Source organism: Paramisgurnus dabryanus, chromosome 17 (assembly GCF_030506205.2).
Source record: "Paramisgurnus dabryanus chromosome 17, PD_genome_1.1, whole genome shotgun sequence".
Classification (NCBI taxonomy): domain Eukaryota; kingdom Metazoa; phylum Chordata; class Actinopteri; order Cypriniformes; family Cobitidae; genus Paramisgurnus; species Paramisgurnus dabryanus.
In genome coordinates this window covers 29,255,399-29,272,109 of record NC_133353.1, presented here as the reverse complement: position 1 = coordinate 29,272,109, position 16,711 = coordinate 29,255,399, and the positions used below count along the sequence as shown (strand labels likewise).

At 38.4% G+C, this 16,711-nt stretch overlaps 2 protein-coding genes across 2 annotated transcripts; one reads left to right on the top strand and one right to left on the bottom strand.

The window, feature by feature from the left end:
- Positions 1-532: 532 nt before the first annotated feature.
- On the top strand, positions 533-4,244 carry cinp (cyclin dependent kinase 2 interacting protein). Its single transcript, XM_065288374.2, has 4 exons — positions 533-947; positions 1,044-1,179; positions 1,464-1,593; positions 3,819-4,244. The coding sequence occupies exons 1-4, from the start codon at positions 772-774 to the stop codon at positions 4,019-4,021; spliced, it is 645 nt and encodes a 214-aa protein (XP_065144446.2). The 5' UTR covers positions 533-771; the 3' UTR covers positions 4,022-4,244.
- Positions 4,114-12,707, bottom strand: znf839 (zinc finger protein 839). Its single transcript, XM_065288373.2, has 7 exons — positions 11,643-12,707; positions 9,926-11,218; positions 9,568-9,759; positions 8,274-8,366; positions 7,792-7,938; positions 7,570-7,704; positions 4,114-5,741 (listed from the first exon to the last, which is right to left on the bottom strand). Exons 1-7 carry the CDS (start codon positions 12,450-12,452, stop codon positions 5,061-5,063), a joined length of 3,351 nt encoding a protein of 1,116 aa, XP_065144445.2. The 5' UTR covers positions 12,453-12,707; the 3' UTR covers positions 4,114-5,060.
- Between the last annotated feature and the right edge of the window lie 4,004 nt (positions 12,708-16,711).

Here is a 16,711-nt window from a genome sequence, read left to right as displayed (position 1 = left end):
ATTCTTAGTAAGGTTAAATTAAATGTTTATGACCTGTTAAACTAGGTTTTATAAGTGCTTAACCAAAACAATTACATCTTATTTATTTAAAGATAATGTATCACTCTATACATAGTGTCCATGTTTAAATTGCACATCGTAAAAAATATGCAATGATTTGATTGTATAAGAACATTATACTGTTCAACAATAAAGGTAAGTACATTTTCAATTAATTTCTTAAGATAACTGTTCTAGCTTGATGGGATACAGTTACGGCCAAATCTCGCGAGATGTTGGTTTAAGGGTTAGGTTTGGGGGCGGATTAAGATGAAAAACTGCGATTTTGGCTAGATATTATACAAGTACGGCCTAAATTCCATAAAATGTTGGATTAGGGATATGATTCGAATGAAAACAGCTCATCCTGTACATTTTCACGAGATTTTGGCCGTAGCTGTATCCCTTCTATCCACAACCGCAGATAACATTAAATATGTAATGCTATATGTCTTCCAATAGGCGGCGATAGCACGCTTTCCAATTGTCTTGCCACACGTAGAGGGAGTCGATCAAACGTGTGAGTGCTGGCCGGGGTTGATGTTTTTAAATGGATATGAACTAAAGTATATGTTGCTAAAGAAGTAAAATAGGTGACAGCCATAGACATAAAGGTAAACATTTTGAAAGGTAAACAAGAAATGATGCATTTAAAAATTAGCACGTAAAATCTGTCGGCGTAAAAACAAAGATACGGTTAACATAGGATCGTGCGTCTGACATATCTTTATAATGTCTGAGGCCACCACTAACGTTACTCCAGGAAGAAAGGGCAATTTGACAGGCAGTGCCAGAAAGTTAAAGGACAACGCTGCTGACTTGCACAATCTCATTCAGAAATGGGAGCGTTTAAATGATGAGGGATCCACGTCTGCTGTTAAAATAGTGAATTTAGTACTGAACAAAAAGTAAGTGCCTTGTGTCATGTTCGTGGTGTTGTTTTGATTATGTGCGGTTACAAGGTTTTAATCGGTAGAACAATTATCCGTAATCTCTGATCCTAGATCAGTCAGTGAAGCTGACATCGTGATGGAAGGAGACAGCTCAGCTGATGTGGACCGTCCAGAACAAAGTCTAAAACAGAGCCATAAAGAGCTGGAGGAAGAATGTCACAAATTAAATGAGATTGTAGACAAAATGGTAATTTTTTTATATTTAATCAACCTACCCTGCTGAAAAAACAATAAAACCATTACAGAAAATTCTAATGGTTTCCATTAAAATACCAATAGGAACCATTAGCTTTTACCATTAAAACCACTGCACTGTAGTGTGTTTTGGGCCATATTCCATTAGAACCAATAAAATTCCCAATAAAACCTATAGAATTTCTGTGATGGTGTCTATCGTTTTTTTTTAGCAGGGTATAGTGGTGCTCGATACAATTATATTTTTATATACGTTTTTATATTGTCTCTCCAAAGGCAAATATAGTGTTAAAGATGGAGAAAATGGTCCATGCCGAGCAAGGGATTTGTGAACTGGAAGCATTTCAGTATGGAGAGAAAGGAACACCGGCACCTCTGTTTCACACTTGGTCAACAAAACAGTTTGGTAAGAAAGACAACGATTGTGTGTATAATTTATAAATAGTTCACATTTAAAATGAAGTTAAATGAAATGTTTTAGTTTTGTAAATACATTTCAGTACTAAAATTAGTCAGTTTCTTATTGGAAACATTTAAAGGGATAGTTCACCCAAAAATAAAAATTATGTCATTATTTTCTCACCCTCGTGTTGTTCTACACCTGTATGAGTAAACCTTTATTATTTCCATAGTAGGAAAAACAAATACTATGTGTGCTTACCATTAGGGCTATCACGATTATAATTTTGGAATTTGGCTAACGGTTAATTGACTAATAAATCTTGGCGGTTATGACGATAAATTGCCTTTTTTTTTAGGGCTTTGACAACAATGACGATTAATTGTCTGTTTTATTGTTTTGACATTTAATTCTCATAATTTTTTTGTTCTTGAAATAATTTGTACACATTATTGTGATTATTTAAACGAAATCTTCTGGGAGTAAATATTAATACACATATCACACATTTAAAAGTAATTATTTAATGAATATATCTTTCAAAAACTGAAAATTCGCGTTACACTGTCAGTTAAGGAGCACCATCTGATACGGTCTCATTTATACACGTGCTGCAGCTCCCCCTTGTGTTTTTTAAAGAGATGTGCAATCATTGCGGTGATGTCAAACAATCGCGATGAGACGATTATTTAATCATTGTGACAGCCCTACTTACCATTATTTATTAAAAGATCGCCTTTTGTGAAAAACAGTAAGTAAATCACTTTAAAAGGTTAAAATGAGACTTGCAACAAACCCTATTTTCACTCCAGCTTCACTAAATGACAACTAAAGGACCCATATTCAGACATCCCACCCTACAAAAACTCATTTCAGAGACTTCCCAAAAAACTATAATAATTCATACATTAATATAATTTATTATTATATTATGTTGTATTGGGATTTGGGTAGCTATTTTAACGGCAAAAGACACCAAAAAACTAATTTGTTAAGCAGTGGTACACTTTAATGTACTTACAATGTAATTAATGTAGTATTTGTCCTGTTTTTGGACAATGTCAGTGTAAATGTACTACTGAACTGAAGAGAAAGAAAGCGTTTGACTGTAACCCCGCCCACAGCAAAAACTGATTATCAGAGAGGATATCCAATCAGGATAAGCTCTTTGTCACTATCTCCCTTTATCTCGTCATTCACCATGTCGGTCTCTTCAGACCTTGTAAAAATAATTTGACCTCTTAATCACACATTCTCAAATACTGGTAACTGATTTCTGGGATATTTTACATCATTTGTGGGCATCGTGGAACTGCTGTCAATATGCAGGAGCCTCCTGTGGGATATCTGCATATTTTATATTATGTTTATAGTGTTACCAATCAATGCTAAATATAGAACACTCCCTGGAAAGCAACAGTTATGATAGAAATTATGTTTTATATATTTTAAAGGGATACTCCAGCCAAATATCAAAATTACCCCATAATTTTCTTACCCTCAAGCAATCCAAGATATATGTAAATCATCTTTCAGACAAGCACATTTGGAGTTATTTTAGTAAATGTCCTTGCCCTTCCAAGCTTTATAATGGTAGAAAACAGGGATCAAAAAGTATATTCATCCTCAACAGAGGTAATCCACATGGCTCCAAGGGGAAAATAAAGGTCTCCTGTGGGTAATCTATGCTTTATTGTAAGAAAAATATTCATATTTCAAACTTTATAAACTGTAATAACTTGCTTTTGGTAACAACGTCTTTTTGGCTTCAAACGATTCACTCAAGAGTTTTGCGTAGGTTGCTGTAGGTATGTTGCGCAGTGACTCTCGTGAATTGCGTGAGTCCAAGATGGCGTCGTTACCGGAAGCTAGTTATTATAGTTTATAAAATAGACATTTTTCTTACAAAATCCCATTGATTACCTGCAGAAGACCTTTATTAACCCCTTTGAGCCATGTGGATTACTCCTATTTGGGCTTCAAAGTCAGAAGTTGTTCCCTGATCCCTGTTTTCTACCTTTATGAACTTAGAAAAGCAAGGACATTTACTAAAATAACTTGTAAAGTGTACGTCTGAAAGATGATTGACATGTGTATCTCGGATTGCTTGAGGGTGAGTAAATCATGGGGGTCATTTTGATATTTGGCTGGAGTATCCAACGTTCTTGTGCCTATTCAGAAATGTATAAAAGTGATCAAATCATTTTCTTTTTTTGTCCTTTCCCCGGCAGCTGAAGTATCCTCAAAGCTTTATGAGTCGTACAAGCAGGAGCTGGCCCTAAAGCAGACTATACTACAGGAGTTAGCTCACACTCCTAATGCTGATCTATCCATGGTTTATCTCTCATCGTGGCTGTATCAACCCTACATCGAGGACCGTGGAAAACTGTTAATGGAGAGTTTGCTGTTGGAAACGGGTCACAGACCCGTGTAACCACAGGAACAAACTGAAAGCGTATGAGTTGTGTATAGCATTGATATAATCTTGGGTTACTCTTTATAATGCAAAGTATTGATTCCAAGAGCTCACTCACAAAAGTTTTAATGTCATATTTGAACATGTCCCTTTGTATTAAAAATGCCGAGATGTTTCAAAAAACACAGTAAACCAGAGATTATAAAAAAGTAATAAAATAGTGCAACAACTTTTCAAATGACTTTTGCACTAGACAAACTACTAAGTAACATAAACAAAAAAAAACATAGTTGAGGCTGCAGTCTAATACTATAAGCGCCTAAGCTCTTCACCATTTGCATTTACAAATCTAAAGCTATCCGTCTTGGTTTGGAGTGGCATGTTATTAAAAATAGCAACCCTACACATCTCTAAACACCTTATTTTGGGCCACAACTCCAGAAAGTTTGCAGTATTGGGGTAACTTGTCCAAAAATCCCTTGAGCATTTGAATAAATAAGCTCGATCATGGGATACCAATTTCAATTGTATTATACTACAGCCTGGGTCTCCAACAAGCGCTATTATTTACATTTCACTGAAAACCACAGATATTTTAGACACTTTTATGTGTTTTCATTACTGAATTTCACTGGAGTCCAAAATTTTGGCAGATGTTCAAGTCCTCCAAGCACCAGTATAGCATCCGTGCACATTGTTTCAAGAATAAACAATGAAGCACTACGGCATTGACGCAACCTTCAAATGAAAACATCAGGAAACCCTCAAGAAATTTAGTGAGTCAGACGCAGTCACTTTCCTCGTGACGTTACACTGTTGCAACAGCTACATAGCTAAAGACTCCAAAAACTTGATATGCCAACATAAGTGAACGTAGTCTAAAATTCGAAATCAACGTTGACGTTTTCGTATAAACAGAAAAAACACTCATATAGTAATACTGTTTTTTTATACAAATTTACAATGCAATAAAAGTTCATTGAAAAACACCATTACACAAAGAACGTTTGCTAGGTGCCAAGAATGGACATGAACAGGAAGTAATCGTGTGACTACGTCAAGTCTTTCTTTCCGTGTCAATGCCGAGCAGGGCGTGAACAGTTTCTAACGGGACTCCTTCTGGTGCCTCGATGTGCATCATGGTGCCATCCGGCCCGTTGACAATGACAATGCCTTTGGCGGCTAACTCTTCTGCGCTCTGCATAACAAGACCCTCTGCCGTCTGAATAATAACCGGAGATTCTTGCTGAACTACATGCTGGATCTCCTGACCGGCTACGGGATCTTCAACAGCATCCACTTGGGCATCTTGAATCTCTTGTTGGGCAGGTTCTTGGGAGTCCTTACATTCTGCGTCTGTGCTCAAAGCTTGTTCCAGTTGTTCCATCTGATCTGCGATGTCAACCACTGCATCGCTGTTTAAAACCTTGGAAATATCCGCATCGGGGTCTTCAATGGTTTTCGTAGGGTCGGGATCAGAAGGTGGGCTTTCGGTCTCCATTGGCTCTTCATCTGTACTCGTCGTCAGAGCAGCATTTTCAACGCTCTGCGTACCGTCATCTACTGCTGAAGTCAAGCTCTCCAGTCTGGTCAACACCACCTGTGGCTTTCGGAGAACAGAGGAGACATCGGCCGTCTCATCCTTCTGGATGCCATTCTGATTAACTTGATAGCCGTTTGTTTCCTCATTGGAATTTTCGATCTTGAACCTTTTTGCCGGCGGCAACATTTTGGCATTCTGTGGGTTCCAGCAGAAGAAAAAAAATTATTATTACAGAAAGGACCAACCAAGTAGAAACCGACTAAAATTTTTTATCCAACTTTAGCATTTACACTAAACACTTACAAGGTAAACAATACAAGGTAGACATCCTGACCCGGAACAGTTTAAACCACAGAGGAAGTTAAATGTTGCAATTTGGACACAGACAAAATGATAATACAAGATTATAGAGCTTTATTTCTGTAACAAGACATAAAACTTCAACATTCCTCCACTTTTCATTGCATGGTATCCCACAGTTTTGTTTGGTCAGCTTACTTTTGGGAGCTTTTCCATTGGGTGCAGTACGTAGTACCCGATACTTTTTTGTACCACCTCGGTTGAGGTTCCAAGTGATCCGACCTGATACCAAACGTGACGCGAAAACACTGTAGATCACTGATTGGTTTGAGAGAATGGTCACTGCCAGCGCCACCGCTAAAAGATTAGCTTTACCTTCATGCTAGCTTGCGCTGTCTCGAGCAAACCTGTTGTCATCTGTGCTCTGCTATAAGTTCCCAAACTCCCTTTTAGCGATGAAAAACATCCACAGGTTCAGAATCAGGGACACCATACCAGTTTTTTCCAGACTTGCAATCTGTGGCGGAACATTCGTGATGCGCACATCCGCATATATACTTAAATGCAACTTCAATGAGGTTCAGCTGAGCGCGTCGACTGACGCCACCGGTGTTTGTACAGAAACTGTCATGTGAGACAGAGGTAGCGATAAACACGATGAGCAAACATCTATTTGTGGTGGCCAATTTTGATTTTGTGGCAGACTGAGAAATAAATGAATGTATGGGTATGTATATTACAATAACGCTCTCACTTTTATGATGTCATGGCAGTAGGCAACGCAAATATAACGAAACGCCTATAATCCCTCCCACTGCGAAGTAATACTTAACTCGATGGAAAAGCTAACCATGCCAAAGTGAGGTGAGCTGACCCAAACCAAACCGTGGGGTACTATGCAATGGAAAAGCACCATGTGTGTCCACCTGAGTTGTCGTCATTTGTCAGCGTCGCATTTGCAATATAATATTCCGATATAATATATAATCAAAAAAACGGTCAAAACCGGTGGTGGGTTTTAGAAACGCTATTTTGTACTCTTTCGTTCATGAGTCGGCCACCGTACAGGCGAATGGAAGCGCGGCTTCTCACTGCCGCTCAATACACAGTACACGCGACCTCGGTGGGAAAGCGAGACCTCGGCTCGAGGTTTTTCCAAAAAGATGCTAGGTTTGTCGTTATGTGCATTTTCTGAACAAAACTCGCTAAATCTAATAAAAGAGTTGCTTACATTGAAACAAAATTAAAAATGAATGTGTGTGTGTGTGTAATCTGACACCAGCAGCGCAAGCATAGTTCAGCGCCCCTAGCTTAGCCGTGGAGGGCTTTTGGGTATCACACGTATGCCAAACAAACGTTGGCCACGTAATGACACGTAATTACATTTAATCAACTGAAAGATCTAAAACATTTTATAAAATATCCGAAAATGTGTTTGTCTGAAAAACGATGGACATATGCAACTCGGACAGCTTGGGGGTGAGTAAATAATGGGTTTAATATCATTTTTGGCCGAACTATCCCTTTAACACAAAAGTATCATAAAATAACCCAGCTGATCGTGGGTAATATTCTGAAATTAAAGAGGGTGCATCACTGTATATACTGAATGCTGAGGCAAGCATACCTCATGAGTGCATTGTGCACTTCAAAAACCTCCTAAAAAAAAAAACAGAGAGACTTTCATATGAAAGCTGTTCATACAAAACCTTACATGGTTTACCTCAATGTTTCGCAGACTCTTGGTTGCCTGATTCCCTCTTATCCCTGGCTGATTGATCTTTTGACCCTGTTGTTCTTCTAAAGAATTCAGGAGTTTCAGCGCATTAGGATCTGTTATACCTAGAGATTGTAAAACCTGCAATAACAGGAAATTTGTATGAAACAGAGGTCTGATCGCTTGGTAACAGGGTCCTAAAACGGCTATGATGACTACAGGTCTTACCCCCATGTTGTTGACCTCTATAGCTGGGCGACTGGCTGGTGAAGTATGCCAATATTCCAGTGCCATATTCTTCACCTGGCTGTGCAGTTGCTCAAATTCTCGATACACACTTGGAAACTGTTGCTTTGATGGATAACCCTTTTCCACCTTTAGAGGGAGGGACACTGTTAGCTTGCATCAAATGCCCCAAAAGTACAATTGACAAATAAAAGCAATTATAGAGGAACAGTGTTTTGCTAGCAGTGAATATTAGGGTTGACTACCACAGAATACATTTATGCATATTGCTGAGGCATTAAAATGTATACATTTAATAAGTATGTGCGTTTCTTTGGATCGAACCCATGACCTTATTGATCTACAAAAAACAAAATTCCTTATTTCAGTTATGTTTTGATAGCTGAACTAGCCTCAATAATCTAAACATGTTTCTGTGAATGTCTGGAATAAGTTTCTACATACTCAAAATGTGTACAGCATACCTTCATCATCACAAACTCCCATACAGTCATGACTCTGGCTAGACGTGGAAGAACAATTTCCATGAGGTCTTCATCATCATATTGTTTAATAAACTGGAAAGATGAATATTCATTAATATGGGCAATTTAACATGAAACTACAGTTTTATAGCTTTTATTAGATTGTTTTACTGCAGACCTGGGAATATCTATAGGCACTTTGTAAACACACACACAGTTTCATTATATTTGCATAAACTAACATAACATAAAATGATATTTAGCCAAATAGCCACAGAATGCACATATTAGGGATGCTTTGATACGACTTTATCCAATACTGATCAGAACTTTGGGTATCTGCCAATACCCATTCGATACTACTATGTTTATCTTGAACAATTTTAAAATGTGGTGCAGAAAAACATTTAAACTGCTTTTATAATACTTTATCATTTTAATAGTTTCATAGTAACAACCACAGGTAAAGCACAGCATCGGATTTGGATCGGTCCTTTTTATAATAATAATAATTCGTTACATGTATTTTCTGCAGACCTCAAAGTGCTTTACATATGAATGGGGAAATCTCCTCAACCACCACCAATGTGCAGCATCCACCTGGATGATGCGACGGCAGCCATATTGCGCCAGAACGCCCAACACACACCAGCTTATTAGTGGAGAGGAGACCAAGTGATATAGCCAATTAGTAGATATGGGGATGATTAGTAGGCCAATGGGCAAGTTTGGCCAGAATCCCGGGCACACCCCTACTCTTTTCCGAATGACATCCTGGGATTTTTAGTCAGAGAGTCAGGACCTCGGTTTAACGTCTCATCCGACAGACTGATACCCTGATACCCTGTCCAGCAAAAAAGGTCCTGATCGGCCCGATACCAATTCCAGGTATCGGATCCCTAAGACATTTTGGGGTGGACAGGACAGGAGTAGGCCTTAGTTTAATTAGGAAATATAACTAGTTTAACAGACATGGTTTACTAAAAAAAAACATTACTTCTGTACATTTAGAGGCAAAAAATTTCACTGGTGTTTTGTATGATAATGATGTAAGATATGCCAGTGCAAGTTGTTTTCAGCTTGGACAGCCCTTACATTTATTTTAGTCTAGGACTAGTTTAATCCCTATCCGGAAAACCACCGCATCGACTCATATATTGGTTAAATGTCTAACTTTTGTTGATATCACTGACCCCTAGTTTCAAAAAGCACGTATTGAAAATGTGTGTCTTGCACTAGAGATAACTGTATACAAAATGTATACAAATAGTGTGAAGACCAATCTAAAACATACTTCTTTCAGTCGATTTCTCTGTCTCTGTGCTTGCTGCTCCAAGCTCATTCCTCCAAGGTATTTGGGTGGCCGTCCTGGGCGTCCTTTCTTTGGTGGCCTTCCAGGCCGTCCAGGCCTCCCAGGACGACCGCGTCGCCCTGGTCCCCTGGGCCGCCCGGGTCTTCTGACTTCAACCTTTACAGACTCTTGAACCTGTGTGAAGAGTGTAATAAACATTTTTAGCGTCAGTACTCTGACTGCCATTATGTTAAATTTACATTTAGTCAATTTTACTAGTCATTTAGAAGTAAACCAATGCAAAACTATTGTAGATGAAATAGTATGAGCATTACATTAGAAGTTGATCAAAACATCTTACTTTTTGTAAACCGGGTGCTTCTGCATGACTAGTATCAGGCATTTCAGTTCCTGTACACTGTTCCTCTATAATTTTGGAGTCGTCGTCGTCTTCTCGGGATGTCGGGTTCTTGTCATGTCCGGGGTATAGCTTATAGTGTCTGTTCAAACCAGCAACTCCAATGTAGGCTTTCTCACAGGTATCACATTTAAAAGATTTATCACGGAGGTTAAGGGTCACATCCGAGGACTTCTTTCTGCGCTCCTCTCCCTCCTCATCTTCCACGCTTATCTCGGAGTAGTCATCCGAGTCCGACTGGTGACTATCTGCCAAGTCCTCATTCTTTATAAACTTGTAATCCTTTACCTTGTGCTTAGGTGGCCTGGACACCCGACCCGAGCGCGTCTGGATTTTTTGAGGCTTCTTCTGACGATTCTTTACTTTCGGTGTTTCCTTTTCACTGGCTGGAGTTGACGTCTTTGCAGTGGCGGTATCCACAGTTGTGACTTTGGTAGGTGTTGTAATCTTGGCTGGAGGGGATAAAATCTTCGATGGTGGCGCAAGGGTCTTTGTGGGTGTAGCTGGGGCCATAGCAGGTTTGGCTGATGGCACAAGGATTTTTGTGGGTGTACTAGCTGACACCATAGCAGGTTTGGCTGATGGCACAAGGATCTTTGTGGGTGTAGCAGCTGAGACCATAGCAGGCTTAGCTGAAGGTGTAAGGACTTTTGCAGGGGGTGAAGCTGTGACAACAGCAGGTTTGGCAGCTGGTGCGGCGATTTTTGTGGGTGAAGCTGCTACAACCACAGGTTTGGCTGGTGGTGTGAGGATCTTTGTGGGTGGAGCTTGTCCAACAGCAGGTTTGGCTGATGGTACAAGGATCTTTGTGGGCGGAGCTTGTCCAACGGCAGGTTTGGCTGTTGGTGTGAGCATCTTTATGGGCAGGGTTGAAACAACAGCAGGTTTGGCTGGTGGGCTCTTGACCACGGCAGGTGGGCTCTTGACCACGGCAGGTGAAGTAACAACCTTATGCCCGATTGGGACCGAAATGGTGCTAACCACAGGAGCAGGTTTCTGAAGTAGAAGCTGAATCGGAGGATCATTTGGGTTTTGTAAGAAATATTGCTGTTGTCCGGGTACAGGCGTGATGTGGATGACCTGCGGGCTGCTCAGTGTCCCTACGGTTGAAACTTTCACGAGTGGCTGACTGGTGGAGAGATTTTGTGGCTGTAAGATTGTAATTGGAGTTGTCTGGGGCTGTTTGTTGTCTTGCTTGGGTGATGCCTGCACTTGAATTTGGATGGGCTCAGCTGCCTGAATAATTCAAAGTGTAAAAAACAACATTCAGTGTGGAAATAATGGCTATAACATCAAATCTGTAGCACACAATGCAGGGGAAATAAAAGGTGGGTTTGACATACGACACTAAATGCCATGTAAATGTTATTGTAATGTGATGAATTGATAACACTTATTTGAGAGCAAAACCATAATAAAAATATAATTTAAACAAGTTTATAAGTTTTTTTTCTTCAAATGACAGTGTTGGCTAATACCAGATTACCACATTTTTATATTAGCACCACTGTGGCGGCTATGATATTTTAGCTATCATTTTAGCATGGTTACCTCAGATTATAGTAGTTTATTCAAACAATTGCAGTATAAAAATATATATATTATTTTTTTTCTTAACATGAACGCATTTTTTAACTTTTAAAAGCCACCATTGTCTTACCTTTTGACTGGTCGCGTGCGCTCCGTTCTGCGGCTGTTGCAGCACGAGCGGTTTAGCGACGCTCACCGACTGCTGCGACGCGTTTTGCACTACGCTCGCGGGCTGCTGCTGGACCGCCGGCGCCAACTGCAAATTACTCGCTTCCAAAGCAATGTAGGACGTCGGTTGCGGCGTGACAGCTTTCTGCAGAGTCGCTGAATGAGTAGCAACCGGCTCGGCCTGAGCGATCACCTGCGCTTTACTTACTATAACCTGCTGCACGTCCACGATAGGAGCCGTGGACACTTTTTCGCTCCCCGCCACATGGACTAACTGTTGTTTCGTTAACTGCTCGATTAACTGTTGCTGCTCCTCGGCCGATAAACCCGAGCTCTCTACAAAGCTGCCGTCAGGCTGCACGTAAATGATGGTGGTCGTCGGCGAGAGAGCACTCAGGACGTCGCCGCTCACGGTGGTGCATTCAGCGGTCACACCGGCCTCTGCAGCGGACTGAACGTAAGACGCTATGATGCTCGGATCGGTTATAACCTCGCCGCTGAGGATCTGCCCGATCACCTCTTGAGTACCCTCCACAAGTTTGACATCCACCCCCGACTCGGTATGCATTAGCTCGACGAGGCCTTGATCAACGCCCCCTTCTTCACTCGAGCTCACGGTGCAGGGTTTATCACTCTCCCCTTCAGTATTATTTCCCCCCTCGGCTGCGGTTTGCGCTGCTTCTGGCTGCAGAGATCCGCCAGTGTCTGGATTTTCCATTTTGGCCGCTGCAGAGCTGGACGCAGAATTATTCTCGTCTTCATTGTCCGCCATTTTGCTTGCGGGAGCAAAACTTGCTAGCTGCGTAAGAAACGTAACGAGAGAAAAGCCGCTTACTTTATGGTTGTTGTTATTATTATTCACGGTTTTGCTAATATGTGAAATATTCAAAGCCCAGTCCTAAACATTATAAATTTGGAAAGCAGTTATAATCCAGGGACGCTCGCGAAGGTAACGGTAGTCATCCAATCGCTTTTCCCATCCATGCCACTGATGACGACGGCGCGGAGGATGGGTAACAACAATGCACGTCATTTCCGTTTTAGGAAATAAAATTTGCGCGCCGTTATCTCTTAATGTTATTTATCTTAAATTCTGGTTTAAAAAACGTCATTAAACTAGATGCTGAATTCAATTCCCTCAAAAAAAAAAAAAAATGTGTGTGTGTATAAACTTAACAAAAAAATAATCTGCTTTGTTTTCACACTATACACTCTGGTAGTTAAAATGTGGAAGAACCTTTGTACAAAATTATTAAATTGATGATTTGAATGAAAGCGTGTTTATGAAATAAATGTAGACGAAATATAAAACAAACAAAAAAGATATACATATTACAGTTAAATACCAGCAGGTGGCAGTATAGGAACGCTTTCACATTCCCACATCAATCCACATTTTGTTTTGTACAGTGTCACTAATGAATTCATACGATGCGCAGGTGACCAAGTAGAAATAACTTTTAAAAAAGTATATTTTGGGTGCATCAACTAATGCACACAGTCATAACTTTATGTTTGACTAGTCATTAACAAGCGTAGAATTTAATAGTTCGTCAAGCTTTATCAAAATGTACTTTTGTCTGTTGAGAGAATTTTCTTACTTATTTGAAACTTATTTGAAATACCCTCAAGTCCAAACCTCCCTGTATAAAACAGTGATTGAGATTCTAAAGTATGAAGATTTTTATCTCAAAATTATGTCAGCAGTGTTCCGGCAAATGTAAGCAAACTATAATTTTGGGTTTGTTTAAAATAATACAAATAAAAATAATTCAAAATATATGGATTATTTCTAATAATGATCATAGCAGCCATGTCTACCCTTACAAAAATTAACCATGGTTTTACTACAGTTAAAATAAAAAAATGTTTACTGTAGTAAAACCATGGAAATCACAAAATAACCATGGTTTCAAAAACCATAGTTAGTGTAGTAAAACCATGGTTTTGCTGATAGTAATCAATACACAAAAAAATCATGATTACTACCCTTACCACATGGTTAATTTTTGTATGGGTACTTACAACCATGTTCATGCTTCATATATATATTTTGCAATAAGTAAAAATGGTCATAAAATCAGCCACCATTAACTTACTATAACTACAGAAATCAATTAATAATTCACATTGCATAATTTTTGCATTAATTTGCATTTCACAGTCTGAAAAAGTGAAAAACCTTTTTAAAACCTTTTTATTTTAATTACCCATGTAGGCAGCTTGGTGTTTATCACAATCCGATTTAGAAATGACTCAAAACACAGCACAGATTTTCCACTCTTTGTAGCTCTGATAATCTTAAAATCACATATTAATCCAGTCCACCCCTTAGCCATCCCTCTAATGGCCACCATTAGTAAAAGTGTGGTATTAGCCTGAGACGCTTTACAGTAACCCATGATTCCTTTTAGTGAAAGTGGTGGAATCACAAGGAAACAGCAATGAGACCAAATAAAGAAACTGGAATTGTCACAAACACTTTAACCAACTATAAATTGATACATCTCTGAATAACTGTTACTACTAACATGAATAACGTGCTTTTTGGCTCAAATGAGATAGTGTCATCTGAATTCAAGTGAAACGCAAAATAACACATTTTATTAAAGGGATAGTTCAACAAAAAATTGAACTCTCATGTTGTTACAAACCTGTATAAATTTTTGTGTTCTGATGAATACAAAGGAAGATATTTTGAGGAATTTTTGTAGCCCAATTGACTTCCATAGTAGCAAAAATAATTTTATTTTAACTATTCCTTAAAACAATGTCTACTGCAATGTAGGAAAAAAATGTAAAATGCCATTTTGCCTGGCAGGATCACTGGGTGAGATGTCAGAAAAGTGGATAGAGATACAGTATATTTTGAGTCCACAGCTTATCACCCCAGATGTCAACTAATTAATTACGCAGACACCAAGTTAATTAAATTAGGATTGAATTAACACTGTTAATCAATAATCTGTTGACAGGCCTTAATAATAAGGGCATGGAAAGGATCAACGATCAAGACGAAAGGTAAGGAAGTCAGTGCAACATCAAATCCTAATTGATCTCACAAATTTATGGATTACTTCACAAGGGAGACATCATTTTTATTTATTGGGTTTAATCGTGTTTTTTTATCGCTATATACAGTTGTGAAGTAAATATTGCTCTTCTCTATCCTGTTATATGAGGATTTCCAATTTGCAAGACTTCCAAGTCTACACATATGGGGGAAATGGTGATTGAGTAATAGAATATAGTTAGTACCTCAAAATATGAGAGATAGATAGATAGATGGATAGATGGATAGATGGATAGATGGATGGATGGATAGATGGATGGATAGATAGATGGATAGATAGATGGATAGATAGATGGATAGATATTGAGGGATCTCGGATGGATGGATGGATGGATGGATGGATATTGAGGGATCTCAGATAGATAGATAGATAGATAGATAGATAGATAGATAGATAGATAGATAGATAGATAGATAGATAGATAGATAGATAGATGGAAAGATGGAAAGATACATGGAAAGATACATGGATAGATGGATAGATACATGGATAGATGGATAGATAGATAGATAGATAGATAGATAGATAGATAGATAGATAGATAGATAGATAGATAGATAGATAGATAGATAGATAGATAGATAGATAGATAGATAGATAGATAGATAGATAGATAGATATTGAGGGGTCTCAGATAGATGATGGATGGATGGATGGATGGATGGATAGATGGATAGATGGATAGATAGATGGATAGATAGATAGATAGATAGATAGATAGATAGATAGATAGATAGATAGATAGATAGATAGATAGATAGATAGATAGATAGATAGATAGATAGATAGATAGATAGATAGATAGATAGATAGATAGATAGATAGATTGATTGATTTTGAGGGATATAAGATAGATAGATGGATAGATAGATAGATAGATAGATAGATAGATAGATAGATAGATGGATGGATGGATGGATGAATGGAAAGATAGATAGATAGATATTGAGGGATCACAGATAGATAGATAGATAGATAGATAGATAGATAGATAGATAGATAGATAGATAGATAGATAGATAGATAGATAGATAGATGGGTAGATGGGTAGATGGATAGATGGATAGATGGATAGATGGATAGATAGATAGATAGATAGATAGATAGATAGATAGATAGATAGATAGATAGATAGATAGATGGGTAGATGGATAGATCGATAGATAGATAGATGGAAAGATACATGGAAAGATACATGGATAGATGGATAGATACATGGATAGATGGATAGATGGATAGATAGATAGATAGGTAGGTAGGTAGATAGGTAGGTAGATGGATGGATAGATGGATGGATGGATGGATGGATGGATAGATGGATGGATAGATAGATGGATGGATAGATGGAAAGATAGATGGACAGATGGAAAGATAGATAGATGGATAGATAGGTAGATAGATAGATAGGTAGATGGATGGATAGATGGATGGATAGGTAGATAGATGGAAGGATGGATGGATGGATAGATGGAAAGATAGATGAAAGATAGATGGACAGATGGAAAGATAGATAGATAGATAGATAGATAGATAGATAGATAGATAGATAGATAGATAGATAGATAGATAGATAGATAGATAGATAGATAGATAGATAGATAGATAGATAGATAGATATTGAGGGATCTCAGTGAGGCCATCTTATCTGCTTTCAGGCTCTCTCCCATATGTCTGTTATGCATTGGCCCTGCTATTTAATCTGCCCAGATTGAGGCCTCTAAACTATGTCAGATTACACCCATTGACACAGAAATGTTTATAGGCTACAATAGATTGTTATTGTAGGCTCGATAAAATGGAAAAGATGCTAAAAAGATTTTAGCACTGATTTATGATTTTCTTAATTTACACAGTAAAATAAACGTAGTCTAAAATACATAGGAATTAATATTATTTTGTACAAAATCTAAGGTTAAAACATTTTTATGTTTTCTTTTTCATACATTGATGTAAACCA